This window comes from Triturus cristatus, chromosome 8 (assembly GCF_964204655.1).
Source record: "Triturus cristatus chromosome 8, aTriCri1.1, whole genome shotgun sequence".
NCBI classification, from domain to species: Eukaryota; Metazoa; Chordata; class Amphibia; order Caudata; family Salamandridae; genus Triturus; species Triturus cristatus.
Window position 1 is genome coordinate 469322595 of NC_140591.1, and position 23811 is coordinate 469346405.

At 43.9% G+C, this 23811-nt stretch overlaps 1 protein-coding gene across 14 annotated transcripts in view; it reads left to right on the forward strand.

The window, feature by feature from the left end:
* LOC146802355 (uncharacterized) overlaps positions 1 to 23811 on the forward strand; it is an 87129-nt gene that overhangs the window by 29670 nt on the left and 33648 nt on the right. For 5 of the 14 annotated variants that reach the window (XR_014967745.1, XR_014967744.1, XR_014967746.1 and 2 more), the window contains exon 2: positions 15417 to 15471. Coding sequence is in view for 3 of the 14 variants with exons in the window: in XM_085621939.1 (XP_085478065.1) it covers positions 345 to 347; positions 15417 to 15471; positions 19955 to 20059 (163 nt within the window). In the remaining 11 variants the exon portion in view is untranslated. Of the gene's footprint in view, positions 1 to 160; positions 348 to 15416; positions 15472 to 19019; positions 19234 to 19954; positions 20060 to 23811 lie in introns of those variants that run through there. The other 9 variants (XR_014967742.1, XM_085621936.1, XR_014967741.1 and 6 more) reach the window with 7 other exon arrangements.

A 23811-nucleotide genomic window follows, 5' to 3' on the forward strand; every position in this document is an offset into this window, starting at 1 on the left:
TCTTTCCTAAAAAGACACCGGACAAGTCTAAGCAGAATCAAAAGCCTGGGTCCCGCTGCCAGACACTTCTGAATGTAGATATGATTTACAGGATTGCTCTAAAATGAAGCCTCCTGAGAGGATTCAGGTTCCTGATCCTCATTGTCCTCGTTCCTTTCAGGATCCGTCTGATCAACAGTACGACAGAGAAGGACGTCAGGATTGCAGACAAGGCGAGTCTGCGCAACCCAAGCAGGACCCGCAGGCCTCTTTTGATGTCAAATTTAAGAGAGAGGAACCACCTCCATATCGTTCCCCATTCCAGAAGAAGAAAGTTGGTGCTTTAACAGCAGAATATACCCCAGATGGTGAGAAACCTCCTCCTTGACAAGAGTTGGGCAGTGACCCTCCTCGACAGTGTGGAGGAAGTTACCTTGGTGAGCCAGACACTTTGCCAGTTTCTGGGGGTGAAAGCAAGTGACACCTTTATAACTGTTGAAACCACAGACACTCGCTTAGCTCCACCTCATAGACTTTACCATATAGGCATCAAATTGAAGGTAACGTTAAACGTACCATTAATGCTATTTTTTGGGCCAACTTGACTCCTTCCTATGATATTTTACTGGCAGAGGTCGATTTTCCTCCCCCATTTGTTCTTGCGTGTCCGCGAGGCAAGGATGTGAATATACCTTCCTTATCGCAATTAGACAAAGCATGGCTATGCTTCTGAATAGGCTCTTACTTTGGCCCCTGCCTCATACTGCAACCAGGCTGGTTGGGATGAGGATTCTCCTTCACATGTTGTTCCCAAATGTTCTACTCCTCACCCGCAGCCTCAATATACAGTCAAACATGACCCTAAAGTGTCCGTAAAAGAGATTCTTATAGAATTAGAATATCAGGGTATAATTGAATCCTGTGTCTCTGTCATGAACAATCCTCTCTTTCTGATTTTGAAACCTGATGGTTCTTATCACATAGTTTGGGATTATAGACATCTAAATAGCCATACACGTACTTTTGCAGTGCAAAACAAGCATAGTACAGCTTTGATAAATAATATCGAGCAAAAAAAGTTTAAAACTATACTAGATCTTTCTAATGTATTTTTCAGTCATAACCTAGCTCCTGAGAGCCAGGACTTTTCTGCGTTCAGTGCCCTCAGTTCCCAGAGGTGATACGCAAGACACCCCATGGGGTATAAGAATAGCCCCGGGATCTTTGCAGCATGTATTGTGTCCCTTTTGCATGATATTGATCCTGACACTTTCTCTTATGTCGATGACATAACTGAAAGATGAGGAATTAAATCCCCATCTCGCGAGAGTGGATGGCATCATCACACGATTCGCTTCTCTTGGCTACAATTTCAATTTTGTGAAGTCGCATATTGCGTTCCTGGACGTTCTTTTTCTTGGTTATGAAGTGACGAATGAGGGTAGGGGTTTGGCACTCAATTCTTTTGAAAAATGCACTCAATTGCAACCTCCTTCTACCTTTAAAAAATAGCAGTTTCTGCTTATTTTTCTAAATTTTGGCTGGACTTACATTCCTGACCATGCTCAGCATATCAAACCTCTTCATGCTTTGATACACCCATTTTTTCTGCTTCCTCCTGGCTTCAGGAACACACCCTGTTGTTGTGCGCTTTACAGACTGATTTGCTTGCTACACAATACTTACAGACTAGGATGAATACTACCAATTTGGTCATCTGGATTTTGCTTGATGCGATCGTTTTCACTTATGCGACATGTAATGAGGGTGACACTTTTCCAATTGCTTATACATCGCACCTATATACTCCTGCGGGACTGCATTTCTCTTCTACTGAAATATTTTGACTGCTGTGCAGATGGCTATTCTTAAAGAAATCCCTCTTGCTCAAGGAAAATGCATTTTTGTTGTTTCACCTGTACCAGCCTTAGAGGCAGTCTCGAAAACTAGTGTTACTAATTCTAAAGCTCTGCAACCTCGTTGGATTCACTGGGCTACATCTTTAATATCCGTTGATGGCAGATTTGTTTTTGATCCTTCCTTGCAAATGCAAGAGTTTCTTCAGTATGAATATGTTCACCCTCTGTCTTCAGTTCTTCCTCTTCATCAGTCTAAATGTATCATTTAGACTGATGGTTCGGCTCAACCGGCCATTGGTTCTAAGCAGGCTTACTCCACAGCTGGCACTATTGTCATAGGTTTGATGAAAGATGCAGTTTTTCACTCTACCTTGGTTCATACCCAGTCCTTTGCGGACTGCACGGCCCAGCTGGCCAAGTTGAGTACCCTCCTTTTAGCTCTCGAATATTCTGATACTGAATTACCCACCCTTGTTGTGTGTGATTCTTTTTATTGTGTACAGTCCTTCAATGACAATTAGATTTTTTGGAAACAAATAGAATTTCAGGATTCTAAAGGTAGCATGATAAAGCATAAAACGCTTTGGGTTTGAGTGGCCGCTCTTAAATAATGCCTGCCACTTACACAGGTTGTACATACATTAGGCCATCAAGATGTGGGAGCGCACGCTGTTGGTAATTCGATGGCTGATGAAGCAGCCAAATCTGCAGTAGCCGCAGCTACGCATTCTATGCCTAAAATTGATGATGACATTTTGGCAGCCACCGCTGCAGCTCGGGATGATATTTCCTTTCCTCAGGGGTTTCCTTCTTGATATACTTATCAGTTAACTACTGACAAAATTCCTTTTGTGTCTATTCCTGGGGTTGGTGATCATCTGATTCCCAACCTTGACCATAGACAATCTTTGATAGTGGCCGCTCATAAAGGTATTGCTTCTAAACATGCAGGAGTGGCTGCCACGGTTTGTCTTTTACAGCAACGCTATTGGTGGCGCAGTTTATACCAGCAGACTCCCGATATGTGCTTTGTTGCGACATTTGCCAACAAATTAAAAGTTCGACTGTGTCGCGACCACCTCAGACACACCTTTTTATTTTCAATCAGCCCTTTGGCTGTGTTTATCTTGATGATTGCGGGCCTCTTATATCCGATAATGCATTCAAATATATTTTGGTTGAAGTGGATTCTTGCATCAGGTTCCTCTGTGTCGGACAACTGCACTCGGCTGACGCCCGCACTGTTATAAATGATTTGCTTGCCTTTGTTGGAACTTAAGCCGGTGGCGCGTTCCATTCAGACCAGGGTTCAGCTTTTGCCTCTAGGGCATACCGTGAGTCAATGACATCAATGGGAGTGCAGGTGCATTTATCTTCTCCATATACGCCTGAGGGCAATTCTATGATAGAGGGGATGAACAGTGACTTAAAGCAATCTTTAAGAGCGAGGGTATTAGATTCCGGTCGTGGCTGGGTAAACTATTTATGGGGTTCAATGTGCTCTTAATAACCTCCTGAGAAGATCTCTTGGTGAGCGGACCCCGTACAAAATGCTCTTTGGGCATCAAGATGTTTGTTTCAGACCTTGATGGTCTAGACGTTGTGGCGGCTGCCACAACCTTTGACATAGATAACCACTGTCCTGTCTTACAGGATCTACAAAAGTGTTGTGATGCTATGGCTAATACCCATTTGCCTTTGACGCTGCCATCAGATGCAGCAGTTCTTATTCATGTTTCTGGCTGGCTTCCTAAAGTTGGAGATCCGGTTTGTGAAAAGGTGGTGATCAAGAAAGAATTTGGTCCAGCCTACTGTGCTCCTGTTCCACTGCTTGGTCTTCAGGGTACCCAAACTGTCATTTTACCTCCACTCCCATTATACAAAGACAATCGCTTAATTTCCATTGAACATGTCAAGTTACACCATTTGGCCAATCCTTAATATGTCTAGAAGTGTCCCCACACGGGATGTTCCTTTGAGCACCATTACTTCTGATTCTCGCCGGTTGCCGGAGGGGGATGTCGAGTCTTCAGTTGACCTGGTACCTGTTTTAGCTTCTTCACACCTCACAATGGAAAACATTATTCTGATCCACTCCTTGATGCCCCTTCGGTAGTGCAAGTCTCAGATCTACACCCAGAATCCCAGCCTCCGTTATTCCAGCTGAGTTCTTCTGGTTACTATATCGATCAAGATAACTTTTCTTCAGGTTTTTCTTCTTGTCTTCGGTTTTATCCCCACCACCAAAGCGGATATCTGTTTTCATCTTCAGGTTAAAATGAACTTATCTGGTTCCACCTTGGATATATGTCTGGATCCTGTTTTCCATGGTATTTTTGTTCATGTGGATTGGATTTGTGACTGTTTTTTTCCTTTTGATTAATGTCCATTACCTCCCAGAATTTTCTGCTGCAGAACTTGTCGATGGGGTGTTGGCCCCACTTTCCTCCTCGTATAAAATGAAAAGAGACCATCCCTTGTTAACATTTCAGCGATCCCAGTCACTGATGAAATTGTATGTGATAAAGTACCATTTGATGCATTCGATCCTATGGAAACCCTGCAGATACAATATGTATTTCGTGTTTCCATGGGTGATGTGATAGTGCCTGGTTTGCAATCGGTTGATTGGGACTTCGATGCTATGAATTCTATGTTTTCCAAATTATATGATTACTAGAAGGACAATATTGACTTGAAATCAGTATGGGGCACGTAGGGGCCAATTCACAGAACTAATCTGAGATTAAATCCTAACTTTACAACTTTCGTTATTCACAAAAGGCATTTAGTAGTAGTAAAGTTAGGAGTCCTAACTTTACTACTACTAAATGCCTTCTGTGAATACCAAAAGGAGTAAGTTTAGGATTTTATCTCAGTTTAGTAGAAGTAAAGTTAGGAATCCTAACTTTACTATTACTAAGTGCCTTCTGTGAATACCAAAAGTAGCAAGTTTAGAATTTTATATCAGATTAGTTCTGTGAATCGGCCCCTAAGTCCTGGCAATTCCAAGGTACAGAATCACTATTCCGTGAATGTCTCATACCTACAGAAATTATCTTTCTTAATGACATGGTCCAACAGACTACTTATTTGGGGTTAGCTAAGATTAAAGAATTGAATACTCTAACTATTCTATCCTTGGCCCTCTTTGATAAATGGCAATCTTATACAAATTTTACTAAAGAAAGACCAGCTAAATAGTATGATATGAAATGGTACTTTGAATTATTCTGATAGCTCTGACTGGGTGGTCATTGTGTCCTTTGAACATGAACGTTTGTCATTCTCGTTTCGTGAACACTACTTCTTGATTTAAATTAAATAGACCTGATACACGATATTCACAAACCCCGCATTTCAACATTGTTGCTATTTATTCCGTTGGCAAAATATGTCAACAAGGGTTAGAACATTCCACTTTGTCTATCGTGAAACAGCATCTTCCTCTCCTGTCCGAAAATATAAACCTAGCTGACTTCCTTTTAGGTCCAAAGTCACAACGTTCGAAACAATTTGTTTATGCTGATTATAATGAACTTTGGAAATTGTCGCAACTGGAAGCTGCAGTATGTTTATGACAAATTGATCAAGATAATTTAGATAAAGTGCTTGCTGTTATTGACAACAGTATTAATATACTGCCATCTCGTATTTATACCTTAGATAATATTGTGTCATCAGTAATTGATATTTTAAAACATGGGGTTTCTACCTTGTATCATGGAGAGACACAACTCGAGTCAGTTATGCAATTTAGCTGGACACAGCAAACACTTAAGAATGGATGCTTTCCTTGGCATTACCTTAATTGTAGTGCATGGTACTTACCATCGAATTAGACATGTAAACAGCAATCAATGGCTATGAAAGACACTAGTTTCACCATGCTAAACATAGAGAAACTTGAACAACTTTACTTAACTATAGCGTAAACTCATTCTGCTGTATGGTTAATACATAAGATTATCTCGTTGCCCATTTTGACATTTCAGTTCAATGCCTGAATGTACCAGTTCCTAGTAGGTAGATATGAACCCTCGGGGTTCTTCTCATGTCTCTGTCGGAGCTTATTGTGGACTAGGATGAGTGTGAAAGCGAAAGGGTGTGTCCTATACCCACGATTCCTGAGAGGGTTGGAAGTGTTGTGTTCTAGGGAGTCTAATCACTTGTTCCTCTGTGAGTGAATAGGAGGGCAAATGAGACACCATAGCTAGTCGGTCCCGGGCTCATGGGTACTAAGGTGGTATTAAGACTCAGTGCCTGCCTGCTAAGGTTCTCTGCTCCCAAGCATAGTTTTGTGACTCCGCAGAATCCCTGCAACACTACACAAACAATAACATAGCATAACATATAACATATATCATATACTATATCATATAATATATAACCTGTGACATAACATAGAACATGTAACATAACATAACCCCTTCAAGATATATATATAAATATAAATGAACTGAAAAGAACAAAGGTTGAAGTAACATTATAGTTAGATGTGATAAAAAGATCTATTTTTGTTTTTAAAAAACCTTAGAAATCCACTGGAAAAAACAAAGGTTGAGTAACATTATAGTTAGATGTGATAAGAAGATCTGTTTTTGTTAAAAAAAAACCATTATAGTTAGCTGAATATGTCAGTGACAACGTTAACGTCTTGAACTAAAAAAAACACAAACAAATTCACCAGTTTTAGTTAGTATAACTTGTGCCCCGCTAAGCACTGCTTATGATCTCACAGATTAAATCACTCATGACATATTCCATGACATCATTTATGACATCTCAGATGACACCTCAAATGACATAATTGATTACAAATTAGGCAGAAAAGAGAACGTTAAATAAAGGTTTTGTGGAGTTCCGTCAAACGGTGCCAAAGTCATTAGCAGGACAAAAAATGCTGACCTACCTATAACTAGGCAGTCACCTGCAGGTAGTAATAGTTAGGAACTAGTTTCCATAGAAAGAGGGTTTTTTAATTTGCTAGTAACGTTGGTGTCATTTGAAGAATCGTCACAAAAATTAGAAAACTAATTTGCCACTCACTTCAGCTACTGTCTTGAAAGGTTTGGGATGATCCATCAAGCAGGTGGCCAAGTAAAAGGGGGGGGGGGTCCAAAACGTGTTTTCTCTATGTTAATTTCCATAGGAAACTTTAGACATAGCTACAGCACGAACTACTGAACTGAATTACACCAACTTTGGCAGAAAGGTAGCTGTTGGTCAGGAAAGTGACCTTTTGGTTAATTGGTGTAAATCCATTAAGTAGTTGTTGAAATAGTAAAGAAAATCCAAATTTGGATATCTAGGGGATATGGAGGATCCATGACCCCTCGCAATCATGTGCTGTAATCTGATTGGCTGCCAACACTTCAAACCAGGAGGTGTTGCCAGACATTTTGTGACTGGTTGAACCGAGTCACAGAAAAAAAACATTTTTTAAAAAAAAGAAAAGGGGGCAGGGTAGAAACACCCTGACGCCTTAGACCCAGCAGGAGCAGGGCCAAAAAAGCATTAAAAAAAGAAAATTGGCGGAAGTCACACTAGATCTATGAATCCCACTGGCTCCCCTGCTTCGTTTCTAATCAACCCCTGGATGGGCAAGGTCCCAACGGCAATACAAAAGAAGGGGGCTGTATGGCCCCCCTACTCCCGGGGCTCATTGATTCCCTGGGGACCACCACCTCCCTGGGTTTATTTGATTAAAATTGGGGGACCTCTCGGACCCTCCCAGCCCCAGGGATGACACTTCTATGTGTCTTAATGTTTACACAGTGCGCGAGGCTGCCAGGAACCACCGCAGCCCTGGCGGTCACCGCCTCTCCAGGGCTTTCTTTTTAAATAATGCGGTAGGCTGCTCAAACCCTGACACAGCCCGTGGACCGCCACCTCCATGGGGATTTTCTTAAATTGAGTACTAGGGGTGTGTGGCCTCTCCGCAGCCCCAGGGAACACCACCTCCCCAGGGCAAAATGAAACAAAGGATGGGGGCCATGCTGCCCCCCTCCTGGAGCCATCAATGGCTCTGGGGACTGCCACACCCCAGGGATGGCTCCTGCTGTGCCCTGGGGTGCCCACTCATGGGACATAGCTGTTTGCTATAGCTTGGCGGGAGCTTTACTGCTCCCACCAAGCCATAGCAAACTGTGCTCACTAAAAATGCTCTTGCTTGCTAAAAGCATAGCACAAATTGCTTTTACAGAGAGGGAGCTGCATGTTAGAAACTCCCTCTCATTAAAAGTATTGCCGGCTCCTGCAGGAGGTGGGATGCCGGCAGGGGCCTTGAGGCTCCCCCACATTCTTTATCTGTGGTGAGTTGGTGCCATGGGCCAAAATTGGCCCCAGTTGGGGGGCCATGTGGCCCTGTCCCCCTATAAAAACATACTAATAAAATAACAACTGGCGAGTTGCCGGAGGCCCACCCCCTTTCTCCACCACTCTGTAAATAGGCCTCCTGGTGCACTGCTGGGTGGGGGATGAAGTCCACTTGGCTCTAGAGTGTCCTTGGGTGCCAACAAGCCGTTCTGTTACCTGCAGTGAGTTCCACACAGTGGAGTTGCTAAGATGTCTTCAGAGGTCATAACCCCTTTTGCCACCACTTGGTGGGCCAGAAGCCCACCCAGTAAGTGTGACACAGCAGGATCCCTGAGAGCTGGTCAAAGGCCCCGTCCCTTTTCTCCAACAATCTGCAAACGACTAGTAGTTACAAAAACATTGAAATTTACTTATACAGACCAAAGGTTAGAGGCACATTATAGTTAGGATATGGAAATTGAAAAAGCTTAGAAATTCACTTAAAAAAACTAAGGTTACAGGGTTGTTAAAGTTAGAAAATAGAATTAAAGAAACATAAAAATTCACTGAAAAAACCAAGGGTACAGGAACGATATAGTTAGGCTCAGATCTCACTCACACAAAACCAGTGAAATTCAGCATTAAAGTTACCTGAGCTAAGTATAACTTATGCCCCCACAATGCACTGCTTGTGACCTCACATATGACATCACTTATGACATGGAAAAGACATCACTGATGACATCTCGAATGACATCACTGATGATATCATCCACAGAAGTACTGACACACCCACTCATACCCCTATACAACCTCTCCCACACAACCACTCATATACCTATTCATAGACCCATACAATTACTCACACACCTACTCACTCCTCCATAGAAGCACTCACACACCCACTCACTCACTCATACAACCACTCACACAACCATTTACTCACCCATATAACCACTCATGCAACCAGTCATGCACCTGTCCAGCCACTCATGTTGCCACACACTCACCCATATATCTATTCACACACCCACTTATTTACCTACACAGTCAGTCATACACTCATTCACTCACTCACTCACTCACCCATACAGCCTCCCAACACAGCCACTCACTCACCCATTCAAGCACTCACACACTCACTCACACACCCATTTACATACCCATTCACACATCCATACAAAAACTCACACATCTGCTCACTTACCCATACAACCATTTACACAGACACTTACTCTGCAATACAGCCACACACACGCCAACTCTCTTAACCAAACACCCACTCAAACAGCTACTTACTCACCCATACAGCCACTTATACACATAGTCACTCACTCATATAGCCTTTCAGACACCCACTCACTCACCCAGGCAGTCACTACACCCACTTACCCACCTATTGAGCCACTCACACCACAGCTCACTCATACAGCTATTGACATACACACTCATTTACCAATACTGTCACTCACACAGCATCTCATTCATCCACACAGCAACTCACAGACCGACTTATACACCTATTCAGCCACTTATACACACCTACACACAAGGATATATACAGTCACGCAACCACTTACTTAATATATGTCAGAAGTAGTATCACTCAGTAGTAGTGTACCTAGTGTGCTAATTTAAGTTTTGCAGTAGGTTTGTATATATGTTTAACACCCATAAACTATTAAAAAACAATTAAGTTCACATTATGATGTCGTCAGTGATGTCATTTGAGAAGTCATCAGTGATGTCACCGACCATGACATGAGTGATGTAATATGTGAGGTCATAAGCTGTGCATTGCAGGGGTGTAAGTTATAGTTAGCTCTGGTAACTATAACTGCTGAATTTCACTGGTTTTGTACAAGTGGAATAATATGAGCATAACTATAACGTCCCTGTAACCTGTGTTTTTTTAGTAAATGTGTATATATATATATATATATATACTCGCTCCAAAACACCCGCTAGGTGCACTCTCAGGCGGGTGCTGCTCAAATGCGGGGGTGCACCCGCATACCAATTTCAGCTCCAACTCTCCTCCAAATCAAGGGAAATCCCAAAGGAAGACAGCACTCGCGGGGCCAGGTTCCGTAAGTTTATTTACACAGAATGCTGGCACTCAACAGACGCGTTTCGGCAACCACCTACTTCTATGTAATATGTGAAGTCATCAGTTGAACTAAGTATAACAGCAGAATTCCTCTGGTTTTGTACAAGTGAAATGTCCAACTGACTATAACGTCCCTAAAACCTATGTTTTTTTCTATGAATTTCCAGGGTTTTTTAAATGCTAATTTCTAACTATAACGTGCCTGAAACCTATGTATTTTTTAGTGAATTTCAAAGGTTTTTTAAATGCTAATTTCTAACTATATTGTCCCTGAAACCTATGTTTTTTTCAGTGAATTTCAAGGGTTTTTTAAATGCTAACTTCTAACTATAACGTCCCTGAAACCTTTGGTTCTTTCAGTGAATTTCAAAGGTTTTTAAAATCCTCATTTCTAACTATTCTGTCCCTATTAAATCCCCTTGAATCCTGAGGGTCAGTGGGGGTCAACTATCCCACCAGGTACCTCCAGAAAGTGCCACAGAGCTGCATTGCGAAGAGGTGTTCCGAGGTCACACCCCTTTTTACATCACAGTGAAAACGTGGCTTGTGGGGCACTGCTGCTTGTAGGATGAAGTCTACTTTCTTCCTAAGGTCCTCTGGACACAAGAGGACCTCATCACCCCACCAGCAGTGCACCAGAAGCCATGTTTGCAGAGTGGTGTAAAAAGGGGCGTGGCCTCAGACCACCTCTCTGCAACGCGGCTCTGTGCCACTTACTGGAGGTACTTGGTGGGCTAATTGGCCCCCAGGGACCCTCAGGATTGAAGGGGACTAAATCTCCCAATTTACAACACGGCAGGGGGCGTGTTTGCACACTTGTTGTTTCAGGCCCTGCCCCCTCGCTGCACCACTGTGCAAACATGTCCCCTGGCGCGTTGTAAGTTGGGGGATTAAGTTCCCTTCAATCCTGAGCGTCCCTGGGGGCCAACTAGCTCACCAGGTACCTCCAGTAACCACCACAGAGCTGCGTTGCATAAAGGTGTAAAAAGGGGCGTGGCCTCAGACCACCTCTTTGATATATATATATATATTACCAAATGGCGGTTGCCAGTAGGTAGTTACAATTAGGACCTAGTTTCCATAGGAAAAGCGTTTATTGTTTTGCCAAAAACGTTGGCGCTGTTTGACAAATCTTCTTAAGTTTTCAAAATTAATACGCCACTCACTTCAGCTGCTGTGTGTAAAGTTTTGTGGTGATTTGTCAAGTGGGGGGGGTGAGAAAATTGGGGTCTCTAAAAGCATTTTCTTCATGCAATTTCCGATCGGGATTTTGAACATGACTTCAGCCTGAACCACTAAATGGAATTACATCAGAAAGGAAGTTTATTGTCCAGAAAGTGTGATTTTTGTTATTTGGTGTAAATCCATTCAGTAGTTATCAAGGTATTAAAAGAAAACCAAATTTGTTTAACTATGGCCACAAACCATCCATGGATCCACCTGTGGTGACTCCACTAATTCAAGCACCAAAGCAAGGTCCCGAATGGCTAGCCGCAACTTGACTGAAAACTTGCTGCCATTATTTAAGATGCTAGCGCTACCACGTTTTCTCTATGCGCTACAAAATTATCCAGACTTAGTCCCTAACACCTACTTTGCAGCGATTGAGGCGGCGCAGCGCGACCTCCTCTGGGCTGGGTCGCCCCGAATCGCATTGACCAAACTCACGCTGGGGTGGTACGATGGCGGTATAGCCCTCCCAGACATTCGCAAATATTACTGGGCAGCCCACCTCTCAGCGATCAACCAAGGGAAGTATGGCGATGGGAATGATCCTGCCTACAGTATGGACAGATGGCTGCTTCCCGGGGGGAACTATGAGATAGCACTCTACTCCAAACGGGGTACACGTCAACTCACTGGACCTACACTACACTCGGTACAGGTATGGCACATTGCTCAGAGGAAGCTCGGATGGTCAGGAGTCCTTACAATGGCCACGCCACTTTGGGCCTCCGAAAAACTAGGTAATCTGGGACGTACCAAGGGCTTCCGCAACTGGGACTTGATCAGAATCTCCCAAATCAAGGATATCTGGGGCCCTACAGGGATCCACACGTTCGCCCACTTACGGGACACATATGAGCTGGCGCAAACCGAATACTTTAGATACTTACAGGTGCGACACTCCCTGCAGGCTAATATCCCACCTGAGACTAAACTACCACAAACATCCCCGCTTGAAGATAGATTACTTGATGGGCACATTACAGAACACGCCATATCACGTACATATAAAAAACTAATCAATAACCCCCCCAACATGCTCTTACCCCTTAGAGAGAAATGGGTTGCTGATGGGCTGGAGATAGACGACGAAGAATGGCTGTATGCTTTGGCTTCACCACGTGAGGTCGCGATATCAGCCCGACTGCGACTAATCCAACTGAAGATACTACATAGAATATACATCTCTTGTACTAGGCTACACTTAATGGGGAGGGCTGACACGGTACTCTGCAGGAGGGGATGTGGTGGCACGGGTACCTTCTTACATGTATTATGGGGCTGCCCGAAGATTCAACGGTATTGAGAAGGGTGGTGCAGTGTCTGCAGGAGGTATGGGAGGTGGAGATTCGCCCAGAGGCCAAGAGGTGTCTCCTCAATATATGGGAGCCAACGGACCTGCCACCGAAAGGGAGGCTCTGGGTGACGCTCGGACAAATGGTAGCAAAAAGAAACATTGCCAGACTCTGGGGAAGCCCTAATCCACCAAAACTGACAGACTGGCACAGCGATATGGACTGGTGTATGCTACAGGAAAAGACTGTGTATGTAGCGAGAGGGTGTCCCCGGAAATGGGTGGAAGTATGGTCCAATTGGAACGATTTCAGGGGAGGCATCTGCGAGCCTCCGTCCACCACGCAAGCCAGCTCAGAAGATATGTAAGGACCCTAACGACCTTGTGGCTCCAGGTGCTTTAGAGTGGGGCACTATAGTTGCATCACTGGTACATAGGTGGACTTACTGTGCTCAACGTGGTGACCGTGTTAGTTGGTTGGGGGGGGGGGGGGTTCGATTGTTAGGCTCACTTGACGATATTCTTGAAACATGTTCTTGTTTTATGGCTATAAAAAAGAGAAAAATGAGACCTTCACTATCCTCCTTTAAACTGTGAGACACTTGCACTTTATAACGCCGCCGTACCCCCGGGTTGACGGCAATGGGCTGTGTACTATACGAAGCAATGCATGTGTTACATACTGAGCGGCCAGCCCGAGGGGTTGTAGGCTGGAAGCTGTGTATCGTGGAATAATGCAATAAAGGTCCTTAAACAAAAAAAAACTTGCTGCCACTATTGTATATATTGGAAAATGATTTACAGGGCTGAAAAGTAGCATCTAAACTAAATGAAGGGGTCAGGTTAGAGTTTTCCTGACCCCATGAGTGTGTTATAGATGTGGGAAAACTATGTACAATGAGCAGAAAAATGCCACAAAACCTTTTTTAGTCATGCGCAAGATCCGCAGTGGGGCTGAGCATGGCTCCCTGTGTAAATCCATAACAGATCCGTGGAGCTTGCCACGAATAAAAAAAAATACATATATATATATATATATATATATATATATATACTCACACACCCACTCTGTCACCCATACAGACACTTTCACACCCACAGTGACACCCATACATTCTCACACCCAATCACACACCAAGACAAAGGTTTTTACACCCACTGTGACAACCCAGACAAACACTCCCACGTTCACTCTGACACCCAATACTGACACTCTCACACCCATTCTCATGCCCATACAGATACTCTCTCACACACAGATATTCTGACTGGAGATCTGACTAGAGATTTCAATTGAACATAAATGTTACCAGATATAGAAATAGAAGAGAGAGAATAGCAAACAGCTTTTACAGGAATGGTAATTAGGTTGTAGAATAATAAAGTAGATTTCGAAAAAAAATGTGAGTGAATGTAAAATGAAAGAAAATGTGTAGCTTCTAGACAGTATACAAGAAGGGAAAATAGAAGGGTACTTAGTTGAGAACCTTAACTAAAATTAAAGTGGGCAGAAAAGTAGAAAGAGGAATTGGGAATATTGATGAAAATGTATTTTAATGTGGAAGTATAAATGAATGTGTTTGAAGTTAGATGTGGGTGCTTGCTTATAGTATATAATTTAGTCGTATGTAATTATCATATGCTCATACAGTCAGGCAGGTACTTACGGACCCAGTTATACTCCCACAAAAGCACTTATGTACCCATTACTCATAGAGCCAGACAATGACTTCCACACTCACTCACTCACCCATAACACTGTTCACACACCAAAGACCTCACCTGTACATCCAAGTTTGAGTACTAGTTTGCCCTTACAGTTTGGGAACACATCTGCAGAATTCAATCTGTACCACAGGAAGAGCTTTAGGAGGACTACTTCAGAGAAGGGAAAACCCTGGTTGTTGTTAACCTTAGATTCAGGGCAACTAAGGGTATTGGGTCTGAGAAGGAGGGAAAGGAGTAGAGAAATTACTGAGCACAGCTTTCAGTGGAGACAGGGGAAGTAGTGTCTCCTCTCAAAACCAGTACCTTGAGGAGATCAAGAACAGACAGAATGGGAGAGACCTGGGGCTGCAGCTGGCCCAGGTAGCTGCAGAGGAGAGAAAATCTGAGGCTGAGTGAACCTTGGAGGAGGAAGGGGTCTTGTTGGCTTATGAAATGACTGTCAAGGAGGTGAACCTGAAGGCTAAATAGCTGTTAGGGTCTAGCTAAAATGGTGGGAGCAAACCTGCTGTGTCCAGTGCAGAAGAAAGAGTCCATATATCCAGAGACTTGGTGTTTGACTGTGAGGAGAGGGTGATATAGACAGGCTGTGTCAGGCATATGCAGTAGCTCTAGAGGTACAGAGGATCTCTGAGGAGGATTGGGGAGCTGGCCTTTGGAGTCATATTCCTGGTGATTGAAGGGAGGCCCTACTGGCCCTAGAGAAGGGGAAGAGATTGAGGTATCCCATCATGAAGGAGGTCCTTGTCAGTAAGTATGAATTCAGCCCAGAGGAGTGCAGGTTGCAATACAGGGGTAGTTAGAAAGTGTGCCACCTGTCCTGGGAGGATTTTGTGGGGTACTTTTGAAATGTTTGTAAAAACGTACTGTTATCTCTTAAGAAGCTTTTTCTAACAGTTTTATATTTTTTCTTTAATTTTCAAAGGGACCTTGGAAGAACGAAGTGGCTACAGACTATGAAAAACATGAAGGTTCAACAGGTAGCTAAGGAAATATTTTAATATTTCTGCTGACAGTACTTTGCACATCTATGTCAATGGAAACACAGTATTTGCTGCTGTATGCTTTTTCCCTCAGTATCTTTTGGAATGCTAAATTTAATATACAGTTCTATTAAAGAAAGTACAGCTTGTTCCAAATATAGGTGCATCTTTTACCCACAACAGCATATGAATATGAGGAGCACCTCTTGCTTGGTGCTTTTTCAGTAATTTCTTCCAAGAAGTAGATTTTTTGTTGCAAATAAAGGACAGCATAGTTTCAAATATGTGCCTAAAGTACTTGCAAATATTTGATGGATGCAAACAGCAAAGTTCTCCCTGTGTCTTGAATTTGATATCTTAAATGTTACCGTTTGTTTGTGTGAAAAAGTAATGTAAGTCATCTCGTGGACATTCTGCACAGCTCAGAGTTACAATCCAAGTTTTAGGTGTTTTTTATACAATCAATATGATTGTTTTTTTCCCCACTGTTCATTGATGAGTCTTTCAACAGTACATCACTTTTGGTTTGTGAGTATAGAATCCGAGAACTATAAAAAAGGGAAAGTGTAGACAGAGAGGATAATTTTACAGTGACAAGCATGTGGCATTTCACATGTGGCATTTCACACAGTGAGTAAGCGTCACACTTCATTTTTTAAAGGCAGGAGCTATTATCATAACTGCAGCTGATAGTGGTTCTCCCAATGGTGCCGTACAGGTGGACTGTCCTGATGCACCTATTTTGCCCAGCATGATTTAATTGTGGCCCCTTTCTGGAATTGTTTTTAAGTGCTTCCATATAGAAGTTGTCCCATGTAAATAATGTTTTGTAGTTCCTCTGGATAACTGCTTGCTGCAAGTAAACTTTTTTCCCTTGATGGTATTGTAAGATGCTTCAAAACATCACTTTGATTTGTGCTTTGTGAAGTACTTCTGCACAAAAGTATATTTGAAAATAGTTAAATAAGTTATGCTATGTTAATTTGTTGATTGTTTGGTTTAAATTGTCTTATAGTATGTTCATACAATGTATTTGTTATAAAAATGTATATTTGTAATGGTAGTTATCGGTCACAAATACACCTACACAGGCACCCACACATGAACTTGCACACTTATAGAGTTATTTACACAGGTACTGAAAAACCCACACATACACTCATAAAGCCACTAAAAGTCCCATACAGTAATTCATCACATTTTTGCACATGCAAACTGCTACTTAAACCAAGTCACTTATACAGCCATTCATACACCCACTCACATACTCATGCAATCACTTACACACCAAGCCACCCGATGATACAGTGACTCTTATACCCAGTGATACACTGATACACCCGGTCACACACCTAAACATATACCAATACAGCCACTCACATACCCAGTCATAACCTCATAAAACCACACATAGACTGATACATCAATGCACAAACCAATGCAGCCACTGAGACACTCAGGCAGTCACTGATACAGCCACCGAGAGACTCAGACTCACACTCATACAGCCTTTGAAACACACATGGGCACACTGATACAGCCACTTACATACCCAGACACACACCAGTACAACTACTGATACACCCAGGCACACTCTGATACAGAAACAAACACACCCAGGCACAAACCTCTACAGCCAATGACACAGCCAGTCACATATCAAAACAGCCACTTAGACATTGATATAAACACTGACACAGCCTCTCAAACACCATACACATACTGACATAGCCATGACAAATCCAACTACACACTAAAACAGACACTAACACACCCAGTCAAACACTGATGCATCCAATAAGACACCCATGTACACACTGACACACCTAGGCATACGCCAACACATAGAATTACAAACTCAGGCATATAGGCATACAGCAATGCAGACACTGACATACCCAACCTAAAACTAATGCATCCAATAATACACCGAGGCACTCTGACGCATACACTGACAAATCCAGGGATACACCAATGCAGACACTGACACACCCAGACATACACTAAAGCAGTCACTGACATGCTCAGAGAAACACTAATGCAGTCAATAACACATTCAGGCATACACTGACACAGCCAGGCATATGACAATGTAGACAATGACACACCCAGGCACACACTAACAGACCGAGGCATACACAGATTCATAGATTGGCACACCCAGGAATGCAGCAATGCAGACTCTGGCACACCCAGCCAAACACTAACACAGCCAATATCACACTCAGGCACTCACTGACACATACACCGACACACCCAGGCACACATTAATGCATACACTGAGACAGCCAGACACACACTTAACCATACACTAACACACCCAGTCACACACTAATGCATATGCTCACCCACCCAGGCAGACACTGATGCATACACTGACACAGCCAGGCACACACTAATGCATACACTGATACAGCCAGGCACACACTCAACCATACACCAACATATACACTAACACCAAGGAACACACCAGTGCAGTCACTAACACACCCAGGCATACAGCAATGCATACACTGACTTACCCAGGCAAACAGTGATACAGACACTGACACACTCAGGTGCAAGCTGATTCATACACTGATGCACCCAGGTACACTCTCATGTTTACACTAACACACCCAGGCACACACTCATGCATACACTCACACACCGATGTATACACTGATGCAGACGCTGACACCCATGCATACAGCAAATCAGAAACTGACACACCCAGGCATACACTTATGCATGCAATATCAGAACCAGGCACACACTGCTGCATACACTGACACACCTAAGGACATACCGATGCTTACACTTACACACCCAGGCATACATCAATGCATACACTGACACAGCCAGGCATACACCAAAGCAGACACTGACACACCCAGGCATACCCCAGTGCAGACACTAACACACCCAGAAATACACCAAAGCACACACTGACTAACACTGGGCAGAGTTCGTATAGCCCCACAATGCGGAACTCCGTGAAGTGGTAAAAAACTCCTCCAAGCTACGTGGAGTTCCGCGAGTGGGCGGAGTTGCTTGTCCTACTTATTTGCGTGACATTTTTGCGTATGTCAATTCGGATTGCGTGTTCAGGTGGACATATCATGTGAACTGTACCAAACGGTTGTGCAGAGGTGCAGCCATCTTGTTTCTTACTCTGTTTATGGTGCCGGGGCCTACCTTTGATCCTTTTTTCAATCTTTGCAATCCTTGCTTTCTAAAACTTTTTTGCCAATCTTTTTTATTTATTATCTTACCCTTTGTCTTTCTAAGTGTACCGTTTGTCTTTTTTTCTACTTTTTTGTGTTTTCTAGTGAGTTGTGTACTGTTTTTCTCTTTTACTTGCTTTCCTATTTTTTTTACTTCCTTCCTTCTTCTCCCTTAATTTTTTTATACTTTCCACATTTTCTTTTCCGCCTCCCAGCATCATGGTAAAGAGCCGTGCAAAAAAGGTGGCAAATAAGTGCCTTGTGGAAGGCGGCGCCTAAAATTAGTGCAGCCCCGGGCCTTGTTTTCAAAGGTGATAGCACTGTTTTATTTTGGTGCAGTGCCACCTCCCCTCTACCCTGGCAGCAGGTGGCAAGCCTGGGTCTTGGTATGGGCTCCGGGAGCTCCAGTAGCAGTGGTCGAGGTTGCGCTGGGCAGTGTATCGCAGCTCTGGGGTCCGGCGCACCCATGAACAGCTAAAGCACCAGTGGTCCGACATCCTGGACTGAGAGCAAGAACTGCTGGACCTGCTAGGAGTTGAGGTCACGGGGCTTGGTGAGTAGCTAATTATTAGTATTGTATGCTTTATGTTATTGCTAATATTTGTTTCCCAACTAGCAAGCATGCTGCTGACATGCAAGTAAGTTACGTAACATTTACAAATCTTATATTATGTGATTGTTATTCTAGCCAGGTGCTTGGCGCTACCTAATTGTACTTGTTTGCAACTTTGCATTTGTGCTTGCTTCGGGTGATTATGTAAGAACTTCAGTTAAGTAATACAGACTAGAAAGAAACTCCTTTCCTTTGTCCTGTCACTACTAAGATAGTATTAGTAATTTAGCGATGTTCGTCCTCTCACTTCAGTTCTTATAACCTTTTTGTAGCTAGTATAGTGACAAGTAAACTAAACAACCAATTTAGTGAACGCAATGCATGCGTTCGTATATGCATTTATTTAAAGACAAAAATTCAGGCTTAGTGAATTGGACCTTCAAAGATTGTTGAGAATGATTGTGAATGAGATCGGATTCGTTAACTTTTAAGCAAATATAAATTGTTGCAATTTATTCCACAGTCTTTGGAATAGGTGGGCTAAGCTAGGTAGGTTCAGGAAATGTGGAATCAATAGGACAGTCCACGATACTAGTCTAATACTAGTCAATATGATTTAGGAAAGTTCAATGTTATTGCCGTTTCCTGTCCAAAAATTGTTTTGGAGCGATTATTTATTTAAAACCAATTATTTCTTCTCTCTTTAATTATGTCTTACAAGCATCAGCATCCAGAGAGAAGCGGTCGTCGGAGGTGGGTGAGGGAGCTGGAGATGGCTCCCACCAGGAAGAACGCTCCTCCTCGGCTGATGGCTTTGCTGGCCCCAGTAAGTCCTCCTGTTGTTTATATATATTCCCCTAACTTTTACTGCTACTTAATTTGAACTATTTTCTACCTGTTTCCTAGTTTTATTTCTTTCCCAAATCCTCTTAGATCTATCCTTTTAAAAAATCTTGTTATCCATGCACCATCCTATTATTTACTAAGTTATTTTATATTTCTAGTGTCTGTATTTCACCTCAAACTGCGTCTGTCTGTAGCTTCCTTTCTTCTGATTTTTCAGTCACCTTTCTCTCTCACCATATATATTTTGTGGACTGCCCAGTGGTGGTATTGTAAGATTCAGAGAACTCATTGGTCCTTACTACTCTACTAATACTAATACTACTACTCTGCCATGCAGAATGCATGCCAAAGTAGGGTATTATACGCATGTTTGCTGAGATGAGAACAAAGACTTTCTTTTACTTTCTCATGCTCAATCAGGAAAACGAGAGAGTGGCCATGGTCACGTTGGACACACCAATGTTGTGTCTTCTTATCTAGGCCTAGTATTACCTCTACGTCCCTCGTCCTCGACCCAGTCATCACTAAAGGTATTCCACTTGACAGGAAACAAAACAGGAAACACTTTTAGGCTCCACCCACCCTCCTGCCAGGGGCTATAAGTACATAGCCAACAGAAAGCACTTCCTGTTTTGTTTCCTGTTGGTGGACCTGACTGGGAACACTGGGGTAGGTGCTGGGCACTTACCTGCTACTTGCTTGTCCTGATGTTCCCTCCTTTGCTGGGCTCTGGGGGTGCTTCTGGACCGACGTGGGAGCTGCAGGAGTCGGGACGCCTGGCCTCCTAGATTCCGACTGTGCCTTTTTTCCTGTGCTGCTGGGCTGAACAGGTCTCTTAGGTCTGTGTCATGGCTGTGGGTCTCTTCGGTGCTAGTGAGTCTTCCGCCCCGGGGGTGTGTCCCCTCCTGCGGATGGTTGGGGTCTCGTCCCCTGCCTGCTCAGCCCAGTTGCTTCTGCTTTCGCTGCTTCCCGCCGTCTGTCTCCTGCCATCTGGGGGGTGATACAGAGTTCTCCCTGTTGCTTTGATTCATTTCTGCTCGCAGGCTGTTGAGCGGTGTAACGGCTTCCTGTTTCCGGCTCTGTTGAGTGCTGTCCTCCCTGAGCGCCCTCTGTGGCGGTACGCTCCTGAGTTATGCTTCTGGTGCGCAGCTCCGTGGCTCGCTCGGGCGGTGCTCTGCCTCTGCCCCGGCTGCTGACTACTTTAGTCTGCGGTTCTTGCCTCTGAGGTTGTTGGTGCCCGGCATGGGCTCTAGGGGCTCCTGCTGGCTTTCTCGCTCACTCAGGGTGGGGCCTCGGCTCTTCCTAGCGATTTGTGGCCTACGGTGGCCGATATTTGCGGTAGGTTTGTACCTCCGGCTGACCACGCCCCCCTCGTCAGTGCCTGCATTGGGTTCAGCTGTTCCAGCATACCGGTTCCTTCTGGTGTATGCTATTTCCGGTTTCTGGGCTTAAATTGGGCTGATGGGCTTAAATGGTGGGGGATTCATGCTTCTTTCTGTTTTGCCAGCTCCAGTGACTTGCTGTGCTAATTTTCTGGTGGTTGTGCTGGATATGGGGAAGCATCAGCGTAAGCGCCGCCATGTGTCTCCTGTCTGAGGTTCCGTGAAAACTGAACCCATGCTTCTGAGCTAATGGTACCGTGACGATCCTGGCAATAGCGAATTGCAAATAATGAGTCTAATATAAAGCAAGCGTTTTCGCAACGCTGCACTGAAGGATTTGTCATGTATTACTGATTCTTGTGCTCGAACCTACGGGTTCCATTTCATGCACGACGTCCATTTTGTATCATTGCCCTCACATAGTCAGTGAATGAGCGATGTCCGAACAATGACCCTGATTAGGTAACTTCGAGGGCACGTAGTCCCTAGTGCGCGTTCTGCCGACTTCTGCATGACTTGGCGAAAGCTGACCCTGTCGCCTGAGGCGGTCCCTGCCGTACTGGTTTTCTGTCCTGTCCTGCCTGAACCAAGCTACTGACCCTGACACAATAGACTACGCTTCTTTTATTAGCCTACGAATATGTCTTATCTGACTCTTCTATTTACTGCATCTGTTCCTGCATTTCCCTTTAGCCTTTTACGATGAGGAGGTGACCAATTTTATTATGGGGCGTTCCGGCCTTTCAATAGAGGGGTGTCAGAAACATGTGATTGAAGGCCAGACACCTGGAGATGGGAAAGGGATATTGTGTGATCTTATTGTTTGGAATACAGAAACGGGAATAATTGTAAACTTGCAGGAATGTTTGCCCGAAGCAGAATATTCAGTATTTAAGGAGCGACCTGCTTTGTACAAATCGAGCAGTCTCCTTAGAATCTATCTTGTATGATACTTCTGTGACTTCTGTTCCTGACTGCAGTCATTAAAGACGATCTTTTGACGCAGAGGAAGAACCCCGTGTCTCTGTTTGTTAAGTATGCCAAAACAGGTGAACCCCGAAGGTTTCAGGTGTTGTCCCCTGGCACCGCTGGGTCTTAGAAATTGCCCAGTCCTTCAGTTGGCACCCTAGCGTGGTGCGACATCGAGCGGTTCCGGTCCTAGCCTGAAGATTGTGAGGAGCTTCGTGTGAAATTGCCGAGGGAGGTGCACCCCACTTCATCGATCCATGTATGTCACATAAGTGGTCCGAAGGTCTTTTTCCACGAAGGTTCCCACTTCCAGACGGCTGCAAAGGACTGGCCCTGGCTGTCGACTAGTTTTGGAGCCTGGCGTAGTCCTTAGTACGGCGAGACGATAGACGGGTCTTCCTGGTGACGTCATTGATCTTTCAGTTAAGTATACGTGGGTCGCTCTCAGTCCTTAGGTTTAACTCGAGTTCTTTGGTCCTTAGTTTTGGTTTTGCATGGTTCCATTGCATTTGGTTTAGTTTGGTCCTTAGGATTATTTGGTAGCTGCAGTTCCCAAAAACCGAGGGTCTCGTACATTTACGAGTGTATCGATAGAGATAGCCCCTTGAAGTTTGAAACTCGGTTAGTGAGCGAAAATGCCTAACCGTAGTCTTGGTTTCTTGTCTTGTCTTGGATGTTGCAACAAGGATTCCCGATTGGAGGACTCTTGTCCGATACCTCCGGTTGGAACTCCGACTTATGAGCTCTATTCGAAGCATGGTGTGGGCCCTATCACGTATAACGAGGTATGGGTCCGCTATACGAGGAAAGATTGTGTTCTCAGATGGCCATTACATGGTAGTTTTGAAACTGCAATTTTGGATAATTTGGAGGCGAAGTTATTTAAGAAGAAAGCCCGGCCGGCGATGTTTGACTCCTTTCGTCTATGGCGCAAAGAAGCCAAGCAGAAAGAAATCAAACAGGCTAAAAAGGATAAGCGAGAAAAAGGTGTCTCGATTATGCAAGCTGCTAGGCAGTTTAAGGAAGATGAAGAAGAGAAAGCGACCGAGATTTTCACTAGACAACAAAGCATGGCAATTGATAAGTGCTACCCTGTTTTGCCATCATGTCCCGATAAGCCGAAAGAAGACCCCGAAAAGGATCCTCTGATGTCTTATTTACTGAAGTCACCACCTCCTTATGTACACAGCGCTACTGCCCTTTTTGTTCCCCCTGCTGTACAACCGGCTGCTGGTCAGCCCGTGGTAGTTCCTCCCCCACCTCCTGTTCCTCAGCAAGGTTATGTTCCTCCGGCACCCCCTCTTCCTGGGTTGCCTTTTTCGTCTTTAACTGCTACACCTCACCTTACTACGCCTGTCACTCCTGTTTCTGTTACCCCTTT